This window comes from Drosophila pseudoobscura, chromosome 4 (genome assembly GCF_009870125.1).
Source record: "Drosophila pseudoobscura strain MV-25-SWS-2005 chromosome 4, UCI_Dpse_MV25, whole genome shotgun sequence".
In the NCBI taxonomy this organism is placed as follows: domain Eukaryota; kingdom Metazoa; phylum Arthropoda; class Insecta; order Diptera; family Drosophilidae; genus Drosophila; species Drosophila pseudoobscura.
The window spans coordinates 21462352-21485115 of NC_046681.1; the positions used below are offsets into that span (position 1 = coordinate 21462352).

The following is a 22764-nucleotide window of genomic DNA, read 5'->3' on the forward strand; positions in this document are numbered from 1 at the left end:
GACATGATACGCTCATAGGCTTTGTGTATCCCTATTTCGTTAATTTCATATGAATATAAAACGTAGTTTATAAAGACTTTGATAGCTTTAAAAAAGAGACTAACTAGTTACTCCATATATTGGAGCCAGATAATATACATTTCGGCAGTATTATGATATAGTTGTCCTCATTTGCTAAAGAATTATCCTTGGCTATAGTTGAATTAGCATTATTAGGTGGTAAATTTTTTGAATTTGGCGCCCACTCAAAGAGTGCTGATAAACGGTGGGGAAAAGTACAACAAAGCGTGTGGACTATACACTGTCAAACATAGATAATGGACATTTTTTTGATTAAACAAATTTTGCTATTGAAGAAGTTTGTAATTCGTTATATATGATACATTTTTGTATATTAGAAAGGGTTTCTTTGACCAAGAGCCTTTTCCCGACTTTCGGCAAAAGTAAAAGTATCTTTTTGTGATCTTTTTTACTGTAAAATATAAATTTAACTTAAAATCAATTAATTATATTGATGTATTTTTTATATTAGAAAAAGTTTGTTATTAATAATATATTTTATTTTGTATTATTTAAATTAATATTGAGGATGTCTTTTAAATTTTAAATAAAATGGCTAACCCTTATGCTACGTAATGGGGTGGGGTTAACGTTAAAGGGGAAATGCATCTACACACCCACACACACATGGAAGTACAAGCACCCGCAGAGAGAGCGAGGCAAACTCATACACTAACAGCCACCTGACTAAGAGAAACTGCAAGCTTTGGTGCTCTCTTTGCGAATATTTGTTGTTGCTCGCGTCATTCCTTTACTTTTGTTGTCTCTTGAGTGTGACGCTTTTTATACCCGATACTCAAAATGAGTATAGGGGTATATTATATTTGTGGTGAAAGTGTTTCCGAGCCCGTAAAGTATATAGTGGCATCCACAATTTTACATAAAATGACCATATCTACCACATTCCCGATCGGATAATTATTATAACCAAATGGTTATGCAGCGCCCGACGACACGTTCTGAACGTTTTCTGTCTCTCTCGGAGAACTATACTGACTAAGTATCGGGTATAAATGTAGAGTTGCGGTCGCAGCAGCAACTCACAACGTACCGACTCGTTTTTTTTGTCGCCGGCACAGTCGACGCTGTAGCGGCGCTGCATTTCATTTTGAAAAGTTGCACATTGCGGTTCTTCGTGCTCTCGCGTTTCGACTGCCGCTGCTGTTTCTTTCGCCTTCTTTGGAGTCCGTCCCCCTGCTCCATGTTGGTTGTACGTGTGTGTCTGTGGCTGTGTGTGTGCATTATTTCGCGTAATGACGCGTCGTCGGAGTCCGTTATATTTCGCTTTTCGTACTGTGCCATAAAATTGTAATGCTTAAATATTATCGTCGGCCTTCTCATGTCAGATTTGCATTTTGACAGGTGCGCTGCCGACTAGCGATCAACACTGGTAAGCATCACGACCAATGGCGAAAGAAAGATAATACAAAAAATTCGCCGATTACAGCACACACACATATGTACATATATGTATTTACATGCAGTTCTCATCTCAAGGCATATAGGTTTAAGGGGACGCTAGGCAGGCCTACCATAGATTGAGGAGAAGGAGATGCGTTTTTTACTGTTATAATTCAGTTTAATGCGTTACGACCATGGTCTATGTGTATAAGAGGAGAAATTCCTGATCTTCCCAGTCGCCTATTTAGTTGCAAACAAAAGCTGTTTGGCATACCGCACCTTGCATCGATACACCTTTTGCCTGCAGTTACAACAATTGCAAGAGAGCGGCACCCACAGTGAGAGTAAGAGCCAAAGAGTGCAGTGCTCTGTGCAAAAAAAACTGCCACGCAAAAAGGCGGCCGGCTTGTAGGTGCCCCCTCTGTCTACCCTTCCCTCTCACCAACACCTACTCATATGTGTGGTACTGCAGTTCTCCCTTCGCTGCACTTCGTCTTCTCGTATGAGTGTGTCTGTGTGCGATGCACTTGGTGCGATTCATTTGCTTTTATTACCATTTCTTGCTTCACCCTTTCCCCCTCGGCCCCAACCACTCGCCGTCGCTGCGTTGGCGTCGCTGACGCCGCCATCCTCTCTCTCTTGCGTAGGGGGGACTTTCCGTTTATAAGGTGGCAACCCTGGCCCGGACATAATGCGTTGGAGAATCAGTTCTGTACCCTTTTCGGCCAGTCGGGAGCGCGACTTTGAATTGCATGGAACGGTGCCGTATCGGGTAAACACTGCAATTGCAAAAAGAGAATGAGAACTTTATAAAAATAAATTACCAAAGACCTTCCAAAAAAATATAAAATGCCAGCGGCAATGACAATAATTCAATGCAAAAGTGTGTGCAAAACAAGTGAAAAATTGTTTTTGAAAAAGCAATGATCTGATAGTGGAAAAAGTATGGATTTTTTGTGATAAATAATTTAAATAATTGCATCAAATATTAATTTAATTACAATTTGACGTATTTAACCAAATGTAAATGTATGTAAAAGTATTCTCTCTAGAACTGATATTTTCGTTAGAGCTAAAATAGTTTATCATCATTAACAAAAATTACACTGAAACATGTTTAAATATTAAAGTATTTCTGAACATTTCTAAATTGGTTTTTAAAATTAATACCAAATAGTTAACCTTAAATGTGACAAAGGTAAAAAAATAGTAAGTGATAACCAGTAAAGTTTTAACAAAATTAATTAAACTCTAGTCAAAAATGTTGTAATACTAAAATCTTTGAAAAGAATTCTCCATGAAATTGATATTTTAACAAGTCAAAAATATGAACAATCTAAAAATATATATAGTATTTCTGAACAAACTTCGAAAACCGAAAATTCTTTAAAAATTAAAAGCGATTAAAACGCATTTTCCCTGTGGAATGGAATGGATGATGACCTACGACAAAGGAAATGAAGTCATACTAATACACAGACACCGACACACATATAGTGCTCCCTCTCCCTCTCTCTCGCACACACACACACAAACACCCTAGAGAGTGCTCTTGCATGTGTGAGTGCTCAAAGTGCAGGCGGTGCTGTGGCGGTGAGGGCAAAAAGCGAATAAGCAAAAACAGAAGCAGTCGCAAAAACAAGGAGAGGCGACGGCAGAGGAGAAATAGAGAACGGGCCCTACCAACAAACAACAAAAACAACTTTGACAACGGATTGCACTGCGCATGCACATGCATGCACACTCTGGCAAACATATGCACACAAACACGCACGCAAGCTCACACATATACTGATCTTACGCCGGTATTGGTGCTCTTTTGTTCGTTGACTGCAAAAAAAGGTGAAGAAAAATCAAAAAAAATAAATGGATAGGAAGAAAAAGTTTTGCTCGAGACCGGAAAATGTAATAAAAACATAAAAACATTAAAAACGGTGCAACAAAAAAATATATTTATATATTAAAATGCAGAAAAAATATTGATTGCTGAAAATACATTTAAAAGTGCCAAGAATGGAGGACAACACTTTAGTAAGATCAAAGAAACAAAATAAAGTAACAGAAATACAGTTGAAAAATGAAAAAAACACTAGTACATTTAAAAAATAAAAATGCATATAAACACATAAAAGAATAAAAATTTGAAAATATTCAAAAACGCTTCAAAAGCTGAGAAGAAAAACTAATATTTTCTGTGAGTGAATTTTCCTGAAATGGTTGCCTTTTCCTTATCCTTTTTTTTGTGCGTTTACTTTGCTTTTATTTCCCTTTATATTTTACTTTATGTGAAATTTTTGCTGTTATGCCAACGGCAGTTGAATGCACTCTGCCTTTACCTCGGTCGTCGCTGCCCCTTTGCTGATAATGATAATGAAATCATTAAGTATTATACATATTAAATTATAATTACAGATGTTTTTGCTTGTTGAAAACATTTAAAAATATTAAAATTAAATTTTTAAAGAGAACTTTCTAATATATTTGTGAGATTTTAAAAACTTTTTGTCAGTATAGAATTTTAATAAATATTTTAAACTATTTTTCTGAGTCATGCTCTAGAATGTCCTCGCCCGACCTTGAATAAAAAAATGTATGTAAAATGAACAATTATAAAATTCCGAGGGAAGCACTACACTGACATTCTATTCCACAACCGTCCAATGCAATCCCCAAAATTACTCATGAATTACTTATCATAACTCAGCATTTCCATTGAAATCAAACTCCAGAGCAATAAAATATGAGGCAAAAGCTGGGGCAGAAATTATGTAAATAATATACAAATTTGCAGATAAATAGATAAAGAAATAAACAAATAAAATATCAAATAAAAGAAGGCATAATTCATGAAAAGTATGAAGGGAAAATTTAAGTAACTAATTCAATTAAAAACTACAGTTTTTTTAAACTATTTGCAACGAAATGCCATCTAATTGAGGACTTTTATGCATCAACAAGAATTGTTTCCTTTTTTCTTTGTTTTGCATTTTATTTAATTATTGGTGTTGTTTTTGTTGTATTCTGTTTTTTTGGTCAACGAAGGAGAAGAGTGCGACACCATGCCCCTCGCTGGGCCAAAGGACAATGGTTCAAGTGCAAAGAAGATGCCGCCCAGCACTACGAGCATGCAACAAGGACGGAGCGACATGCAAGGACATTACGAGCGAGCGAAATGCCGTGGTGAGTTTCTCATATTGCGTATACGCCGTGTGTGGTGGATAGGACACAGAAGCGACAGAGAGAGGGCGAAAGCAGAACTATTTATGGAAAGGGGAAGAGGGAGCTCTCCTCAGCCTTGATTCCGCCCTTGAACTAACATTCAGGGAACAGGGTACTACTATTCCCGGCTACCGGCTCCAAGCTCCTCCTGGTCTACTCTACCATCGCCTGTGGTGTCTCCTGGCTTCCCTTCTCTCCCCTTTCTAGACAGATGCGTTCGCTTCATTTGCTTCGCTCCCAGCAGCGGGAGGGCGGGCCAGGAGTCAGCACAGCTGGAAACCAGTTAAGGGACACAGCAGGGTTGGGGTTGGGGGACTTGCTGCAAGCTGCATATGTTGGCAGTCGAGCGTTTATTCTGTTTGCGGTCTCTGCTCTTTCAGAGCGTGTGTGCCCCCATGATGTCCTTGCAACAACAATGGCAGGCTTTTGACATTGATTTTGTGCATTCTGCAGATGTATTATTATGTGTGTGAGTGTGTGTGTGTGGCAATTGTTGGACTACTGTCAAACTCCTAGTCCAACTCCTATTCCAGCTGTCTTATGCCATGGAAATTTGTCTTGATTTTGGCTCCAATTTCCTTAGATTTGTGTGCCACACAAATCGATAGTACAATTTAATTGGTTCCTTTTTTTAACAGAAAATCAATAAATAAAGTAGTTCAAATATGAGAAGCAACAGGATGTGGGGATAACTTTTATCTTAAGGTGGCTTTTATTTGTTTAGCTTGGAATTTCATCGATAAAATGTTTTCACATTTGTTGAAAGCGTTGAAAGCAAATAAACAACAAAAGATACAGCAGTGGGACGTAAAGAAAATGGAAGAAGATACTGTCCTGTATAGGTTTGTTTTTTATATAAATGTTTCCTCCTTTGAAAATATTTAAATCTTCAATCTTTTCTGAATTTTCAGAAAAATATTCCTTCTTTACTTCAGGTTTTAATTTGAAAAGATTTCTGCCGTTTTTCGCTATAAATCCTGATTTCATGGCAACCCAAAGAATACAATACATTCTATAACCAGAGAAAAAAACCGATTTCTCCGCATTTATTCGCCATTTCTCCCAGCCACAAATCAATTCCTGAGAGTCTGCTCCGTAAAAGCTTATCGAAATGCACTGCATTTCGCTTTTCCCTCTTTGCAAATCATTCAAAATTGATGCGTAATAAATGCAAAAATATATACAAAAGAGGGAGAAAACAATATAATAAAAACTGAATTGAGAATGGAATAAGAATGAGAATGAGAGAATGGTGGAGAGGGTGGATGAAGGAGAAGCAGCAACAGCAGCAGAATGGGGGAGCGGGAGGAGAAAAACTACAATTGAAACTTGAGCAAACAAAAGGCAACGTAAAATGTTTGCAAATTGAATTTCAAGTAAATATGAGCAATGCAATGTGAAAACTAAATATACAGATACAATTTCAAACAGAAAAGATACATATTCACAGATGCAGAGATGCACACACACAGATACTACCTTCCAGAGAGATACAAACAGTGCTGCCAAATGGATGGCAATGTCTGTCTAAAGTTTCTACAGCTGTATCTGTATTTGTATCTGTATCGTTTTGTGTGTGTGTGTATCTTTGTATCTATCGAATGCAGTTTAACGCTTTAAAAGGAATTTTGTAGTTTATGCAGGCTGGCGATGCAACGTCTATATAAAGTTTTCCTCTGCCTCTGCCTCTGGCCCTGCCCCTGCTCTAGCCTCAATCTTGCTGTAGTCTTTTTCTTAGTCACTGGCACTCTCTCTCTCTTGCGCTCGCCCAGTCTATGACTGTACTATGTGGCAGCTATGGGAACGACGTCATCGCCATAGCCATTGCCATCATCAACCTCAACCTCAGCATCAGCATCGCAGCATCAGGAGGTGGCATCGGTCGTCTAGCAGCCTCATCCTCATCCTCTGAAGGAAGAAGAATCCCAAGAAGCAAGGAATACACACACACACACACTTACACAAAAAAATCATACAAAAAACTAGCCGCAACAACAAGGCAATGCCCCCACCAGCCACCCAGCCACCATGCCACTTGCTTCCATCTTCCATCGGAGTCAAGTCCATGTTCTTGGCTCTCTCTCTCTCTCTCTTTCGCTCTCTATCTCTGTTTGGCTTTTGTGTATCTATAGAATATGCTGCCTGCTATTCTGGTGCTGCTTCGTGGCAGAAGATGCATCTTTCGGATAGCTAGAGAAGAGCACTATGATGGGGTGGGGTGGGCTGTTCGTTGTCTCTGGATGGAGGAGGAGGCTGTTTGTGTGCCTCGTAAGCAGCTTAGTGCACAATTAAAGCCCTTTTTTTTGTACCCACCGTCCTTTCAAGTGTCTTCTTTTGCAAAGTATTTCAATTAGAGGGAAAAACATATTACGCATACGCTGCATTGGCTCCGCTCTCCCGCTAAAGAGGTCCAGGGCGTGGGGGAGGGGGGAATGCAGATTAAACGACTTAAAACATAGAAAAAATGTTGTTGGAGATTCTCCATTCAAGCGGAAAGTGCGTGCAATTATGGCGGGGCGGGAGCGGAGGGAGCGGCGGAAAGCTTAACTTAATGAAAGACTATTATTAAAAGAAAAGATGAAAGAAGAGAGGAATTGGCAGCTCGAGAGGTAACTGAGTTTCTTGAGAATCAATCAGCAATGCATGGATCCAGAGGAAGTGGGAAAAACTGCAGAAATTCCTATGAAATTCTTGCAGAAATTCCAAGCAAACTCTTCAGAAATTCTGCTAAAATGCATATGAATTCTTGTTGCTGATTAATGCCCGAGAAAAGAGCTGGAATTTGAAGGTATTAATGATATAATGATCCCATGAGAAGTAGGTAATGAATGTATGCCTCTAAAGGAAGTGAAATGACTGTTGCAGAAGTGTGGGAAAATCTGTTGGAAGATTCCTTAATAATACTGAAGATATTATGATAAAGTTTTTTGTAGAATTGGCTCTAGTCTTAGTAGAGAAGAAGTAGAGTTTCTTGGGAATCTATTTAGATTGAATACTATATGTGGAATTATAGATTCGTTTTCAATTTAAGCAAAGAAATATCTCAAAACAGTGTTAATGAATGATCTCTTATAATCTTAAAAACCTCTTCAGCTTTTCCTATAGAAAGGATAAGCTTTATCTAATTCGAAAAGTAATAAATTCTTTACAAGTTTCATATGTGATTCATTTCATCCCTAAAGGCTCCTCCTGTATTTATCCCCCCGAGATCCCCCTCGAACCTAAACACTCATCAGAGATGACCTCAAAATGCCATCCCAGAATCGCACAATCCCACAATTGTGTATACGCCATGGGGGCTGAAGCTGTCTGTCAGAGACAGCAAACGGCAGGCAGCTGCACCTGCTTTATGCCTGTTTCCTGCTGGGCCATCAATAACTAACGAGCATAATCCTGGTCTGCCACCCGTGGGCACCCGTACCCCCCGTTGTCCCCCGCCTAATGCCCCGCTTAGGCATTCGAACCGGAGATGAATTCTGGTGGTAGCAAAGTGAGAGGCAGGGCAGAAACAGCAGTCGAAGGGAAACCAATGAACCCTCACGAGAGAGAGAGATTTGCCTGAGTGACTTTCGAGTCAAGGTGAGTGCGCATGTGCAACAAGCCGCAAGGATCTTGCCTCCAAAAATGCTACCATAACTGTACTTGAAAGCGGACAGAACGAAAGGGAAGACAACAGAAAAGAGGTAGCAACGTATTCAGAGCATGACCATTGACAAAAAAGGGGGAATCCTCAGATATCATGAAAGTTACGAGTATAAAAAGATAGAAAGTAGTAGTACGAGTAGTATTTCTCACATAAAGGGAGACCTTTGTCTACAATTGAAACTTTTGCACAGTTTTTCCATATGTCTGGCTTGCGTATTTTATTCGCTTTTTTCGTTGCTGTCGTTCAAAATGCATCGTAATGAATGTCATCCGTTTCACTTTGAATTATGTCATCCACTGCTGTGTGACACACATTCCCAGACATAGAGAGAGAAATAGATACACACGCACACATTCGCACATATTTACATGGAGAGATTGCCCGCCTAACCAACTGCATTTCTCATTAGCAATAGAAAATGGCCTCCCCTCTTCTACAGGCTGCCAATTCCCGCTCCCTCTTCTCCACTCGTTTTGATCCGGTCTGGTCTCGTCTTTGGGGTTTCATAGAGACTCTGTTTCCGTTTTGACATTTGCTAACAAAATACCGCTGCTGATTCAAGTTTTCAGCGATTTCGAGGTAAGGAAATTATACTACGAAAATATGCAGAATCTTATAAGAGAGAGAGACACTCGAACTCGAACATTTTTCGAGTATTTAAATGCCTCGCGATAGCATCATCTTAGCCTTTACATTTTGGGATTCCCTCTTTTTAAAATTCTCGGTGAAGATCGGTCTTAATTTTTTGTGAAACATGCATAAATATATATAGAATGATATCATACTAAAAATTCAAAAATGCAATCAGCGAAATAAAAACTATGTATTTTCGGGGCCAACTAAAACCAGCTATTCACTATTTTCTTTTTGTCCAAAAATATGGTATAAGATGCATCATCTATTTCTTCTATATATGTGGTCTGTGCGTCGATAAGACTATAATTTTGTCAAACATAACTCCTCCTCCAATCCAAACCCCTCTCCATCCCCTTTCCCCATTATTCTCATGCAAAATGGCCGCCAATAAGCGTGTGACTTGACTTAACAACAAACCCACAAACAATTCCCTCTCTCTCTCTCTCTCTCTCTCTCTCTCTCTCTGGGACTCTGTTACTAAGGCGAATGCTCTTCAACTATTGTTGCTATTGCTATTGCTTTTGCCTTTGTTCTAATTCTGTCTTTGCCTCTGCCTTTGCTTTTGCCTTTGGCTCTAGTTGTTTTATTGCTTTTCTCATTAATTTCAATTTTTGCTCATGTAAATGGCGTTCGCATATTGCGGGGTAACAATTTTTATTGACGTCGCGTCGCCCGTTTGTTTTACTTTTTTTTCTTTCTTTTTTTTTTAATGATTAACATTTTTGCTGTAGCTAGAGACACTGGCACTGGCACTTGCTGTTTTTGTTGTTGCCAGTTGGTCTAGCAAATTGTTTCTCAATTATTATAATTTGTTGCAATTGTTGAATCATCTCTCGTATTACACCACTTTTCAATTGGCTGAAAATGCTATATCCGTGGTGCATTGTTGAATTATTTAACGAAAATTAGGAGGGCAATTCCTAAAGGCTGATATGAGAGGATTATTTTTCGCAGCGAACCGTTTCTATGGCATGTTCTTATAATTAAATCGCACTCATTTAAGGCCGCTGTTCTACTTATTCTCTTATTCGATTCCTTGGACATTTTTGTCTTTCTAATAGTTCACCTGACTTTTTAAATACTTTCTATATTTAAAACATTTTCGAAAATAAAATAAATTTAATAAACAACGGTTTGCGAGTGTCCGAATTCAGGTAAAATGCAGCTCAACCCTTAGATATAGTCCTTATATCTTTGACATGGAAACTGCCAACAATTTTCTGTTGAACACCTAATTATGTTTCTCAAAATTTGTTAAGCATTGAAACTTTCTCAATTTTTTTGATTGATATCCTGCCCCCAGAATGTAATGGTTATACCATTATTAATTTTTGTACTCAATTTCAAGGAATTTGTTGTATCATAATCGTAAAAACAAGAAAATTACAGGCGATATCAACACCAGGCAAATCGCATTTAAAAATCGTTGCTGCGGACAGAAATTGCTTTGCAAATTATATAGTAGCCAGCCACCCTAAGGAGTCTCTGCCTCTCTCCGTCTTCCACATTCCCCGATCCCCTTAGTATACACGTAACGGTATAACTAATTTATGCCGCCAGGCAATGAAGAAACTTCTAAAGAATTGGCCCGAAACATGACAACAACAAAAAACAGGAACAGAAACAGAACTGCAGAGAAATGAAGAAAGAAAAAAGAGAGCTAAAGGCGGAAGTTTGCCCAAGAAGAAGCCAATTGAATGCAGCAGGCAAAACGACTCCAACTCCAACTCCAAGAGTCCGAGACTCCAACGATTTGAACTCCACTGAAGAACAAGTGCAGTTAAGCGAGGCTTTAAAGTTTTTTTCGGTGAAAGGGTGGAACAAAAAAAAAACAGGCAATCAAAAGGTTCTTCCTTTGAAATACACTATCTTTGGGGTTGGATGATTTTGGGGATTGTTAGGTATATAATTTAAATGGAAACTCGAACAGAATCAGATAAGATAACAGAATCAGAGACGGAATCTCAGTATCTGAAATGTTTTCGTACTTGTAGGCGGAGAAATATGTGAAGTATGGAATGAGTATATTATAGAATGCTACACTGATAGAATTAGGGAACAATTCGCAATGGATAATTTCCCTCAATGGTTTAAGGGTATCTTGTCTCCCTAGACATGACGCTCCCTCAAACTCGTATAAGAATTATTATTATGAGTTTATGTGGACTTAACAAAGACCAATCTATCTTTTTGATAGATGATTTTCTAGGTATTCATTTAATGGCAAATATTTCTTAAAGTGTACCTACTTTCAATGAAGAAATTCTAAGCACGACCTTCAAGTGTAACCTTTAAGTGTATTTAGTGCCTCGACTAAGATGTTCTCTGACTTCGTTGACCTGTCATTCGATTAAAAGAGTGTGATGGTGGAAGTGTGAGGATTACAGAAGGGAAGTCGGGTGACAGAATGGAGGTCTGGGAGTAAGAAAAAACGAGGGAGAGTAGAGGTAGAACACCAGTTAATTGCCAGCTGCCTTTAGCAGACGGAATGCAAGGAAGGAAGGAAGGAAAGACGGAAGGAAGACAGACACCAAGGAGTAATAGGAAAAAAAGAACATCAAGAGAAAGAACTGCAACCGGTCTTTCTTTTGCTTAAACTTTTTACTTTTTCCTAGTTTATTTTGGTATAATTTGTGTGTTGTTTGAACCACGCGTCGTATGCGTAATTAGATTTGTGTGTTTGCCTTAGCATCGACTTTCTTTCACTAATTGGACTTAAAGTCACAGAGCAAGAACCCCAGAGCTACGCTACCACAAAGGAAGCTGAGCTATGCAAAAACTGGCAAAAAAAAAGAGTTGAAACTACTTTGAGAGTGGAGTGCACTGGGAGAAAGCATCAGGAGGCTGAATGGGGATTGAGTAGGGAAGGGAAAGGAAAGGAGTAGGAAAGGGAAGGCAGTATCTTGTATAAATCAGCTGAGAATGTCCAACTAGAAGACTACTTCATACATACATAATTTTCGTGCCTTAAGACACGGAAAAAGATATGGGATATTGGAAAGAATCCCTATGAACACACTTCATTCTTGGGCCATCCGCCGGCTCCCTCGCCGCAATGAGTAAAATATCGGACGATGACGAAAACTATTTTGTATATAAAAGAGAGATGAGAGAAGTCTTCTCAACTTCTTTTCTAATCTTCTATATCTCTTTTTTCAGTGAACAATGACTTGAAAATTCGAGATTTCTTGTGATCCCGAACTGAAGAACTTTTCTCACATTCAATTCTTTTTTTGGTTTCTTTCTTCTTTACTTCCTCTTTCATAAGCATATGTATCTTTCTCTGAATAAGAAGTAATCAAAATATGTAAATTCTCTAAGCATTGTTCTCTTCGTTTGCTGAACTTTTTCGCTCAGTGCATAGACATGGACCTGGACATTGGCATTGCATCGATGATGATGATGATGATGATGAAATTCAGGTTTGGCAACGTGCAACAGCACTGAACGCTTAAACGATCCTCGACCCTAGGGTGCAAAGTCGTTCTTGCCTCTCACTGTGTTGGATCATTCTCTCTCTCTCTCTCTCTCTATGTTGCCCCCCTACTCCACTAGGTAGTGACGTTGCATTTATTTTATTTTATTTTTTTTGCATCACCCATAAAACGAGTTTTTGCCACTGTTCTTCCCGCTCTTTTTGTACCGCTCCGCTTCTCTGCTACCAACCGCTGTCTTCCCTCTGCCTTCCTTGCCACAAACACTCTTGCCCCTCTCCGCTCCCTAGATGGAACCCGTCCACGCTCTATTGGATTCTTGATGCGATGCGACTTTGGTTCGTCTACCTTCTGGCTTTTGTTTAGTTGCCATGTTGCATAGGATTTTGAACCCGTTTCATGCTACCCCATCTACCCCTATGCCTCACTCTTTCTCTCTCTCTCGTTGGCACAGCTCGTTGCATGTGGCGTCCCTAACCTAACCTAACTTTTAGCTCAAAGCTTTTTGTTGCCTCTTGCCACCTTCCCACCATTTCCACTTCCCACTTTTTGTTCCAGTCTCTTTGTTGTTGGTGCGGCTTTTCAGTGTGTTGCACGTTTTGTGTGTGTGCAACAGAAAATGAAAAAAAACAACAATATTTTATGGCCTTTCATTGTTAAAATTGCATTCTCTGCTATCTTTGATCTTTTTCTCATTCTCTGTCTCCCTCTGTCGTGTGTGTGTGTGTGTGTGTGTTAATTGTTTAATTAACCCGATTTGCCCTAAAGCTGTTGACATTCTGTTTGGGTTAAGCTAATTTGTTATAAATTGATAATCGCTGATGTGTTTTATATTGCATTTACAATGGGAATTACGTAAAACGTAAGGTATTTTCAAGATTTTTCAATGGTTTAGGTTGTTTGTATGGCATCATTAGTTGGTTCTATTCGGTGAAGAGTGGGTTCTTATGGAGGAGATTGAGGAGCTTTCTCTCTAACTCTCCATTATATAAAATAGTCTTGGATCGTCGTACGTATATTCTTCATAAATAGCGGTCCATCTCGACGGTATTTTTTTGTGGCTTAAGCAAGTGAGCCGAGGATTAATTGGTTTTATTCCTTTGAAAACATTTTTACCCATGCCCCTATAAGTTCCTGCTTTATTAACTTACTTTATATTAAAAGCAATTAATTTTTCTTGAGGCAACTTCCATACTTTTCCATAATTTTCCCACTCGCAATTTTGCAAACTTTCTTGCATCGCCTACCACTTTATTGGCCAACTTTTCCTTGTCAACTTTTTGTGTGCGACAAGAGAAAACCACTCCATATACGAGTATGTATGAAAAAGATATCTTTTTAATGAAAATAATTGCAATTTTTCGCATAATTTATGACTGCACCCACACCCACACCCACAAAAGCACACGCACACACAGGCAGAGGCACAGGCAGATGCAGATGCAAATACAAAGAAACGCACAAACCAGAGCAGAATCTCTTGGACCCATAATTCACTCAAGGCAAACGACAAGAAAGGAAAGGCGGTTGGGGTTCGGGAATCGAAGCCTTGAATACCCTAACTATTTGAAAACTTTCTATGGGAGTTGCTTTCACAGTTGGATGTGCTTTCAAGAACAATATACATTATTGAAATACAGTCTTTAAGGTTTCAAAAATATATTTTTTTAGAAGCTGTTCGATTTGAAGGTGGGTTTAAATTTTTTTTAGATTGGAGTCACTTCTGAGCGTTATATTATGAAACAATCATACACATTTTTGCTCTATTATTTTCAATAGTATTTTAGAGAATGTTTCTAAGATTTGGTGGCGTTGCTGCTCTAGTTCGGATTATAACTGCTTTCTTTTCTTCTTTGCAAACATCTGATCAAAAGAATAATACCCTTTCCCAGGGAATAACAACGGATGCTCGGCTCTTTCTTTCTTTGTTGCACTCTCTCTTTTGTGGCGAAATGATGAAAACGATGAAAAAGTAATTTGTGGCACATGTGGGAGGTTTTTGAATAAAACTTACTTTACTGGGCGTTCCGGAGGGGGAGGGGGAAGAGGAAATTGAGGATCCCACCGCCAGGTAGGAAAGAGGAGGCTGGTTACGTTACCCCCCGATTGGAATTGGAAGGGGTGTAAGCTGCAATCAACAACAATGAAAAATTACAGACACCGAAAACCCAAAAACAACAAAAACATCATTTGAGAGTGTGTGTGTGTAAGTGTTGCGTATTTCCTGTGTGTTGATGTGTGGGTGAGAGCGACAGAGAGAGAGAGAGTATGCAAATTGCAAAATGAATGAAAAACGTCAGCAGCGGCAGCAGTCATAACAACAACAAAAATTCAATTGAATATTCCGTCATGCAAATGCAGCGAAAAGAGTACAAAAGAGAGCAGCATTAGAGAGATGCAGAGAGAGAGAGAGAGCCGACAAAGTTTGCCAAAAACCTAAAGAGAGCGGATAAGCAGAACGAAAGCTCTTCTCTGTTCGGTTCGCTCTCTTCTCTGCTTTGTTGCTGCTGCCTCTGTCGACTGCGCTGTCGTCGCTGCAAGCTGCGTGTCATTGACCTTTGAAATTGCATGTGGCGCTGTCGCTGCTTCTATCGCTGCCGCTGCTGCTGCTGTTGCTGTTGCCTCTCTGCTTTTTGCCTTATCGGCTACGTCATTCTACGCTATTTCGCATTGGCATTGCCACATGCCCCTTCGGGCGATGAGGCAGCCAGCCAGCCAGCCTGCTGTCTGGTCTGCCTTCGTCATCAACGTGTGTCGCTTTCCGTGTGTCCCCTCCCCCTTTACCCCTTCTCCATTGCCGCTCACTCTCTCTCTATATCTTTCGCTCCTTCTTGCTCTCAGTGTGCGTGTTTTTGTTTGTTTGTGTGAGAGAACAAAATTCTGTGGCTGCTTATCTCTGACTTCTTTTTGCATTGTGTCGCCGTCGCCGAAACGTTTTTCAATATTTCAATATCTTTGGAGATTACCACCACACTTCCACACTTCCTATCAATGAGCCTTCTCATTTCTTTCCTCTTTTTTGACATCCTCGTCTTCTACCCACAAATCTTCTCCGTTCTTCTCTTCTACCTAATTCTTATCTTTCTGCTCATCAGCTTCATAATTCCTCTTTTCTTTCTACCTGTTCTTTATACTTCTTACATTTCCGCTTCACCTCAACCCGCCTCTGTTTTTCTTTAGCCCGCCTCCCTTTCTACTTACACCTCCTCTTTCTTTCCATCTTATTTGCTGCTTTTTTTTCCAGAGCTTTCTTTTCAATTAAATTTCTACATTCTTTTACTAATCTTCCACTCAAAAAAACAGAGGCAAACTTTGGCTCCTGCCCTCACTTCCCCAGAGATGGAGATATTCTCCATCTTCCACTTTGTGACAAACTCCCAAAAAAGAAAGCACACAAGAGAAAAAAAAGCAGTACCTCCCAGTACTTGCAGCGGCGATTGGATTGTCTCTCTTGTCTCAGCGCTTCCTCCGCGGAGTTCATTGAACGCCTTCGCCATCGCCTTCGCATTTGCCATTGCCATCGCCATCGCCTTCGTTCTCTTCTCAGACATAAGGCAGAAAGGCAGAGGCAGAGGCAGAAAACTCAATAAGCGAAAAAGCGAATAAGCAGCGGACGCGCCGCGCAAATAAACAGCAGCCAAGCCAATAAGAGATACTCGCACTGGCACTCGCATTCGCACGGATGTGCAGAACCTCGAGATACAAATCGCAGCCAAAGATACTCTTCTGCAGCACCCAAGTGTCCACGAACGGGTTCCCAGAGACATGTCTCTGACCGCTGGAGAGCTGCAGAACTCGCAAAGATCGATGATAGGTTCCACTAGGAAGTGTTTAGCAGGGTTTGCATTGATACCTTTAAAAATAGGTACTTTAATAATGATCTCAAATAAATCAAATAGATACGAAACTACTTGAAATGGAACCCTAATCAGTCGCCATGGACACTTGCACATTAAAGTGCCTTTAGAAAGCGGTTACCCTCAATCAATGATTCGAGAACCATTAATCCATCTACTTGAATGGATCTATAGATAGGTAGTTCCAGTTTCCAGTTTGAAATCAAATTAATTAATTAATAATAAAATTAAGTCCCAAGCCTAAAGTTCGATCCCTCCCGTCCGTTTGCTTGTCTCCAATCTCTCAATGGAAGGGGCACCATGTTCCATTATCAACCCACGCAAGTCCCCACACAAACAGAATCGGAAGAGAGGCGCGTCCGCTGTCACATTATGAATTTAATTGCAACAAAGGGCCAGAGCGACAAATATTGTGCAATTTCGTCCGACAAAAGACCAGTCAAAACAAGGAAGAACCAGTCAGAGTCACAGTCACAGACCCAGACCTAAGCCCAGACTTGGCCATAAAAAGGAGCAGTCAATGTACCCCGAAAAAACATAAAAAAAAGGACAGAAACCATACCATACCTACAAGACACGAACGAACAGGAACGAGCAGGAACGAGCAGGAACGAACAGAAACGAGAACCGAAAAGCATAGCATGACGCGTCAGCGGCAGCGGCGGCGGCAGCGGAGGCGTCGGCATCCAACAGAACAGCCATGACCCACACCAACAAACAGGAAGAGCAAAGGCGAATGCCAAAAAACAACTTTTACCCAAAAATGTGGAAACTGTAATAAAAAGAAAGAGATGCCTGGAGTTTGAGTAAACGAGAGAGAGAGAGAGCTACACACAGAGTGTGACAGACAGAGAGAGCGAGAGAGATGCGGTTCTAGAGAGTGTGCATAGAGAGCGTAGCATTTACTCGCATCAACGCCAAATTTCAATTACAATTACCAACACGAGTGGGAGAGTAAGTAGGAAATGTAAAAGAAATAGGAAGTGGGAGAGCAAAAAAAGTGAAGCAAAGAAAGGCAGAACGCCAGGGGGGGGGGCCTGTCGTGGCCTGCAGATTACGATTACTGTAAATGAAATATAAACATGAGCCACTGTTGCATGTTCATTTTTCTACCGATCGGGATTTTGGCGTTGCCATTCACACTATTCGCCGCTTTCTTCAGAGGAAGTTTCGCTAGAAGCATTCGCACCTACAGCAGGTGTAACAAAGCGGTACCTTTTTCACTGGTGGTATTTTATGGTTGGTATTTGCAATTCACACTATTCATTCATGCTATTCCGTGCACATGTGAATACTACAAGTACCGATGACCGAAAACCGATTAATTTAAATGTTTTCAATATATTTTTCAGTTTTTATGACAAAATGGTGTGTGTTTCGCGTTGCCTCAATGTTCATTTAAAAAATGTCCAAACAAAAATGTATTGTTTCCTGGTACGTAGGAATACCACTAGTTAAGCGATGGAAAAACTTATTGAACAATATATGTTCTATGGCATAGAATGGATCTTAAATAAATAAGATGCATTGCTCCATCAGTTCAGGTGTTTCTTTTGTGGCTTCGAATCTTTTCCAAAAACCATCGGTGGAAAACGCACTCCTTCTGGCTCTGGTTCTGGTTCTGACTTTTGGCTGAGGCACAAAACTAATTCTCCCCAAAGCCGATGGAGCGGAGCGATGGTGCTGCAGAAACATATACGTTCCACGTACATGGGGAGCCATTAAAAATGGCTGCTAACATGGCTGCGAACACGACACAACACACACACACACAGCCCGAAAAAAGAAGAGCAACAGACAAACAGAAGTGCAGAAGGAGACACATAACCCACACACACACACACACACACACAGGGGAGAGCAGGGAGCTCCACTCCACTCGATGGAGCATTTAAATCGGAGCAGCAGCTCCGCTCCGCTCCGTTTGCGCTCCACGAATGGAGTTGCAAAACAGAACGTCCAAAGGTTAATCAACTCTGGAACTCTGGCACTCTGCAACTTGCAACCAAACTCAGTCGCAACTCTCGCAAGTTTTTTTCTCCAAATGCTCAACCAGGCAGGCAGGCAGGCAGGCAGGCAGTCAGGCGGCATGCGGCATGAGGCAGGCGACAGAGTTGCCATCGCCTCGCTTCGCATCGCGCAACTCCATGGAGGAGAAGAACAGAACTCCATGGCCATGGCCCCGCATGGTTGTTGCTGTCGTTTGCTGCTGCTGCTGCTGCTGTGTTGTTGTCTGTGGCACGAAACGCGAAAAGAATGGAATGGAAAGGAGTGAAGAAGTGGAACCAGAAGCAGTGGAAGCAGCGAAGGCCATGGAACATCTAATTGAATTGGTTGCATGGTATGGACCCTGCTCCATTCTGCTTTTTGCAACTCTCTGCTGCTGCTTTATGCAGCCCCCTGTTTGGTGCCCCTCCATTGTGCCTCTTTCGGCTCTTCACCTCTTTGCTTTTCTTTGCTTGTTGTTGTGCTGCAAGCTCCCATGACAATGGCATTGAGTGAGAACCACACCACACCACACCGCACACAACCCACGATGCAACCAAAGAGAGCTACCCGAAAAAAGAAGAGAGCGAAAGAGTTGTGGCAGAGAGAGAGAGAGAGAGAGAGCAATGTCATATTGCATAATTTTGTGCAACGCGTTGCATGTGCGTGTGTGCCTGCCACTCTCATTGCTTTTCTCCTCTTTCACTGTATGAGTGTGTGGCATTGGCTTTTGTCTGCGTGTGTGTGTTGGAGCTTTGGCCTTGGTTTTTTGTTGAGGTTGGCGTCTGGGTGTGGGAGGGGGGCCAGGAAATTGTTAAATGCACAAAATGTGTTTAATATTTAAGGGCGAAAGGGTTGCTAAAGGATTAAAGATGCCACTATTTAGATTGAGAGATGACTGATATTATACCATCAAAGTTATAGCAGAATGTTTTAAAAAAAAGTACTTAAAGTACTTATAGTATGGAATGTGTGTTCTTGAATTATTGATGCCTTGCCTGCTAGTTTCTTTCGTAAATAATCGAATAAACTTCTCTTTATGCAAGCTTCATCCATAGGAGATTCTATAGAACTTTGAAACACCTATAGATGGGCAATAGACCTTCAGAGCTTTCCAGGAATGCCTTGAATACATTTTAAGAACTCTTTTCCACCCGAATAATCATTTAGTGTCATTTTGATATCTAACAAAATTATTTCTTTTTAATTAATTCTCTGTAGTTTTCCCCTGTAAAAGTCATAAGTTAAGTTAATATTTACCATTTGGCCATGCCGCAGCGATAAATGAAAATTAATGGCGGAAATTCATTTGACAAGCAGAAAACCAACAGCAGAGCAACTAAAGGAAAAGCAAACAATTTCCAGATCATTGCATCTTCCATTCCGCAGCAGAAGCCTTGGTCATTCGGAAAATGAAAATTCATGCATTTATGATTAATGAGCGCCAGGACGCCAGGGGTAGGAAGGGTGGCGCACACGGCCTATGAGTGATTCTTGCACATACAAAAATCAATTTAAATATTGCAAGAGATTTTTAATATTGAAATAGCAATGTTGAACATGGCGTATGATTAATATTTGTATATGGCCGGTTTTTCGGGCAAAGAAAGAAGTGTTTCGAAAGCTATTAAGGGTCTCCGTTTAGCATCGAATTTATGGTTAATATTTTTTTATCTGTATGGGTCTCTAGAGCGCCAATATCTAGACTTTGGAGCACAATCCCTAGAATAAATGCAACTGCTAGTGCACCAGAAATCTTTCGTTTCCCCAAAGGCTTTCCCAATGCCTTCCGTCTGCTGCTTTCATTCAGAAAATATTTATGTTAAATATAGTAAAAGCCTCCACGGGGAAAAGTAAACAAAAGTTGCACACAAAAACACAAAGAGCATGAGTGCGAGAGAAAGAGCACAAGGCAACAATCAAACAAGAGAAAGAGTTAAAGGTAAAGAGAGGCCGATACCCAAAGAGAGAGAAAGCGAACGAGTTGCAGGGGCAGCAGCAATTGGCAAACAAAAAACTTTTGCAGCAGCAGCTGCAGCAGAGCTTTGGCAGAGGCGATGGCAGTGGCAGTGGCAGTGACTGGTGGCAGAGGCAGCAACAGCAGCAGCAGCAGCAGCAGCAGCAGCAGCAGCAGCAGCATTCAGTTACCGGTTTTTAAGCGACGTCAACGCTGGCAGCAAAATAAGGAAGGAAACCAGAAAGCAGTCCTCTCTCTCTCTCATTCTCTGTCTTCTGCCTGTGTGAGAGTGTGTGTGTGTGTGTGTGTGCAGTCGATGGCTGTCTGTGCTGAAATTGTTGAGGCAGGTCCTGGGCCGGAATACGCGAAAATAGGTACAGCCAACGAACTGCTGCTGCTGCTCTCCAGACAGAGACAGAGACCCAGACCCAGTCCCAGTCCCAGTCGCAAACGGAGTCCCAGTGGCAGACCCCTTCTCCGCACACACACGTGCACGTGTATGAGAGAGTGCTGGTGCTGGTGCTGGTGGTGCTGCTGCTGCTACCACTAAAAGAAGCATTGCAAACATGTGGAAAAGTGGCAGGGCCAATGGGTGAAGACGGCAAGCATAGCATCGCATCGGATCGTATCGCATGGAATCGCATGGCAATGGCACTGGCATCGCAGCGTCATTGTACATATGTAGTACGCGAAGGCTGCAACATGGGGCACACACCAGGCAGCAGGCACAACAAGCCAGTGGCCAAAACACTCGATAGATACAGTCGCAGTCGCCGTTGCCGTTGCCGTTGCTGTTGCCTCTGCCGTTGCCTCTGCCACGAACATAGTTGAAGTTGAAGCTCTACAGAGCCTCAGAGACTCAGTCTCTGCCTCTGCCTCAGAGTTGTCTTCCTCCGTTTCCAGCTACTGCCACAGCTTCAGCTTCAGTTTCAGTTTGATGCCGTTCAAGAAAGCTGCAACCCATACATATACCATCTCTATGTATATAATCCCATCTATAACCCTATATACCATACAGCCATAACTATGGTCTTTTTTTTTGCTGAGTGTCTGTGCTTAAAGATGAATATGTAATGCAATTTTTCCTCTCCGATTCTCTCTCTCGTTCGCTCTGTGTGTTTCCTCTCTGCTTTTCTCTGTCTCTCTGTCGGCTTTTCCTTTGTTGCAAATTGAATTGAACTGCAGCGAGGCGATCGGCTTACGTGGCCAGAGACAAAATCTATTGAGGATTAGGCCAAATCGAGTGGAATTGCTTTTTGCAATCAGAACGAAACGTTTCGATTTTGTACTTAAATGTTTATATAAATATATATTTTCTTTATTTGCAGATTATAAAGAGGAAGGACAGGAATGGAATCGAGTGCAAAGATGTAGGATGAAACTTGGATACAAAGAAGAAGGAATAGGAATAAATAATCCCCAAAACCAAGAACAACATATGGAGATAGTCGTAATTATATCAATAAATATATTGTGCAAAATATCTCTAAAAATCTAAAATTTTTGCAGACAAAGGAGGAACAAAAGAGGAACTTCTGCCGCTCCAGAAAGGAATTTCACAACTTTATCAAATACTAAATGGATTAAACACGTTCTTCCACCCCAAAGGGGGTTGTGTTGTCTCCTCTTCTTCCTCCGATTTCAGATGGATAAATGGATAAAAAAGTTTATAAAACAATAAAACAGAGAAACAAAATGGTGCATACTTATATATGGACCATTAACAGAAACCCGTAATTCCGAACTTGTGCTGTTTTATATCTGTTACAAGACCGGCATTATGGGAGTCTGTCAATGCAAACAACTGGTTTTTGGCAACAAAATTTATCACAAATTTTCGAAAAACATACCTTTTGCATACAAATTGAAGGATAATGGAAATACCAACACATCGCATCGCATCGGAAATTGTTAATCGTTGAGGAATTTCAATATTCATCGAGTATAAAGGACAAGGTTAAATGGAAAGATGAAAGAATTAATTAAAATTAACAAATTTAACTATAAAAGAATAAATTTCAAAAATGTATTAACTATAAAAGGACAATCAGTGCAGTGCCAGAAAACTTAAACTTAAACTAACGATGGTATAATCAAGTGAGCGTTAAATAAAAAATGTAAAGATTGGCTGAAAATATTCTTAAATGGTGCATAAATGAATCAATGGAAAACATAACATTTCCATCGAAATAAAAGTCCCATTAACCATCTAGAGAACTTAAATGGATCATAATTTACTATAAATTATTAAAATCCATCGAAAAGTGTGATTTGATCAATATAAACTAAATGAAAAAAATATTTAAAAATCAATATTAAATGACTGAAAAAACGTTTCGTGAGAACAACCAAATAGTTTTCATCTTTAAAGTATTTTCTTTAGTACTTGATATTCTTTAGAACGAAACCAAAAGATCCCATTACATACTCCATATAATTTGTCACCATTTTGTTACTTTTATGTTTTTGGCAAAAATTTGTTTAACCACAAAACCGAATAAACCCAAAGAATCCTAAAACCGCAAACCATAAGCCCAACAAAAAGGACCAGCACCAAGGACCTTTTTC

The 22764-nt window shown here is 40.4% G+C and overlaps 1 protein-coding gene across 6 annotated transcripts; it reads left to right on the forward strand.

The window, feature by feature from the left end:
• The first annotated feature begins 1159 nt into the window (after nt 1-1159).
• LOC26533703 (uncharacterized) lies at nt 1160-21926 on the forward strand. 6 transcript variants are annotated; one of them, XM_015180519.2, is made up of 5 exons: nt 1165-1368; nt 1423-1450; nt 4504-4641; nt 21525-21646; nt 21706-21926. In XM_015180519.2, the coding sequence occupies exons 3-5, from the start codon at nt 4521-4523 to the stop codon at nt 21772-21774; spliced, it is 312 nt and encodes a 103-aa protein (XP_015036005.2). In that variant the 5' UTR covers nt 1165-1368; nt 1423-1450; nt 4504-4520; the 3' UTR covers nt 21775-21926. The 6 variants fall into 6 exon arrangements, 4 of the variants coding, with proteins under 4 accessions (XP_015036005.2, XP_015036008.2, XP_033235686.1 ...); XM_015180522.2 differs by having other exon boundaries at nt 1247-1270; XR_004469117.1 differs by lacking the exon at nt 4504-4641 and having other exon boundaries at nt 1160-1368.
• The last annotated feature ends 838 nt before the right edge of the window (nt 21927-22764 follow it).

Coding starts and splice junctions, on each gene's coding strand:
- LOC26533703 (XM_015180522.2), top strand. Junction 1,451..4,503: donor CCGACTAGCGATCAACACTG/GTAAGCATCACG, acceptor TGGTCAACGAAG/GAGAAGAGTGCGACACCATG. Junction 4,642..21,524: donor CGAGCGAGCGAAATGCCGTG/GTGAGTTTCTCA, acceptor CTTTATTTGCAG/ATTATAAAGAGGAAGGACAG.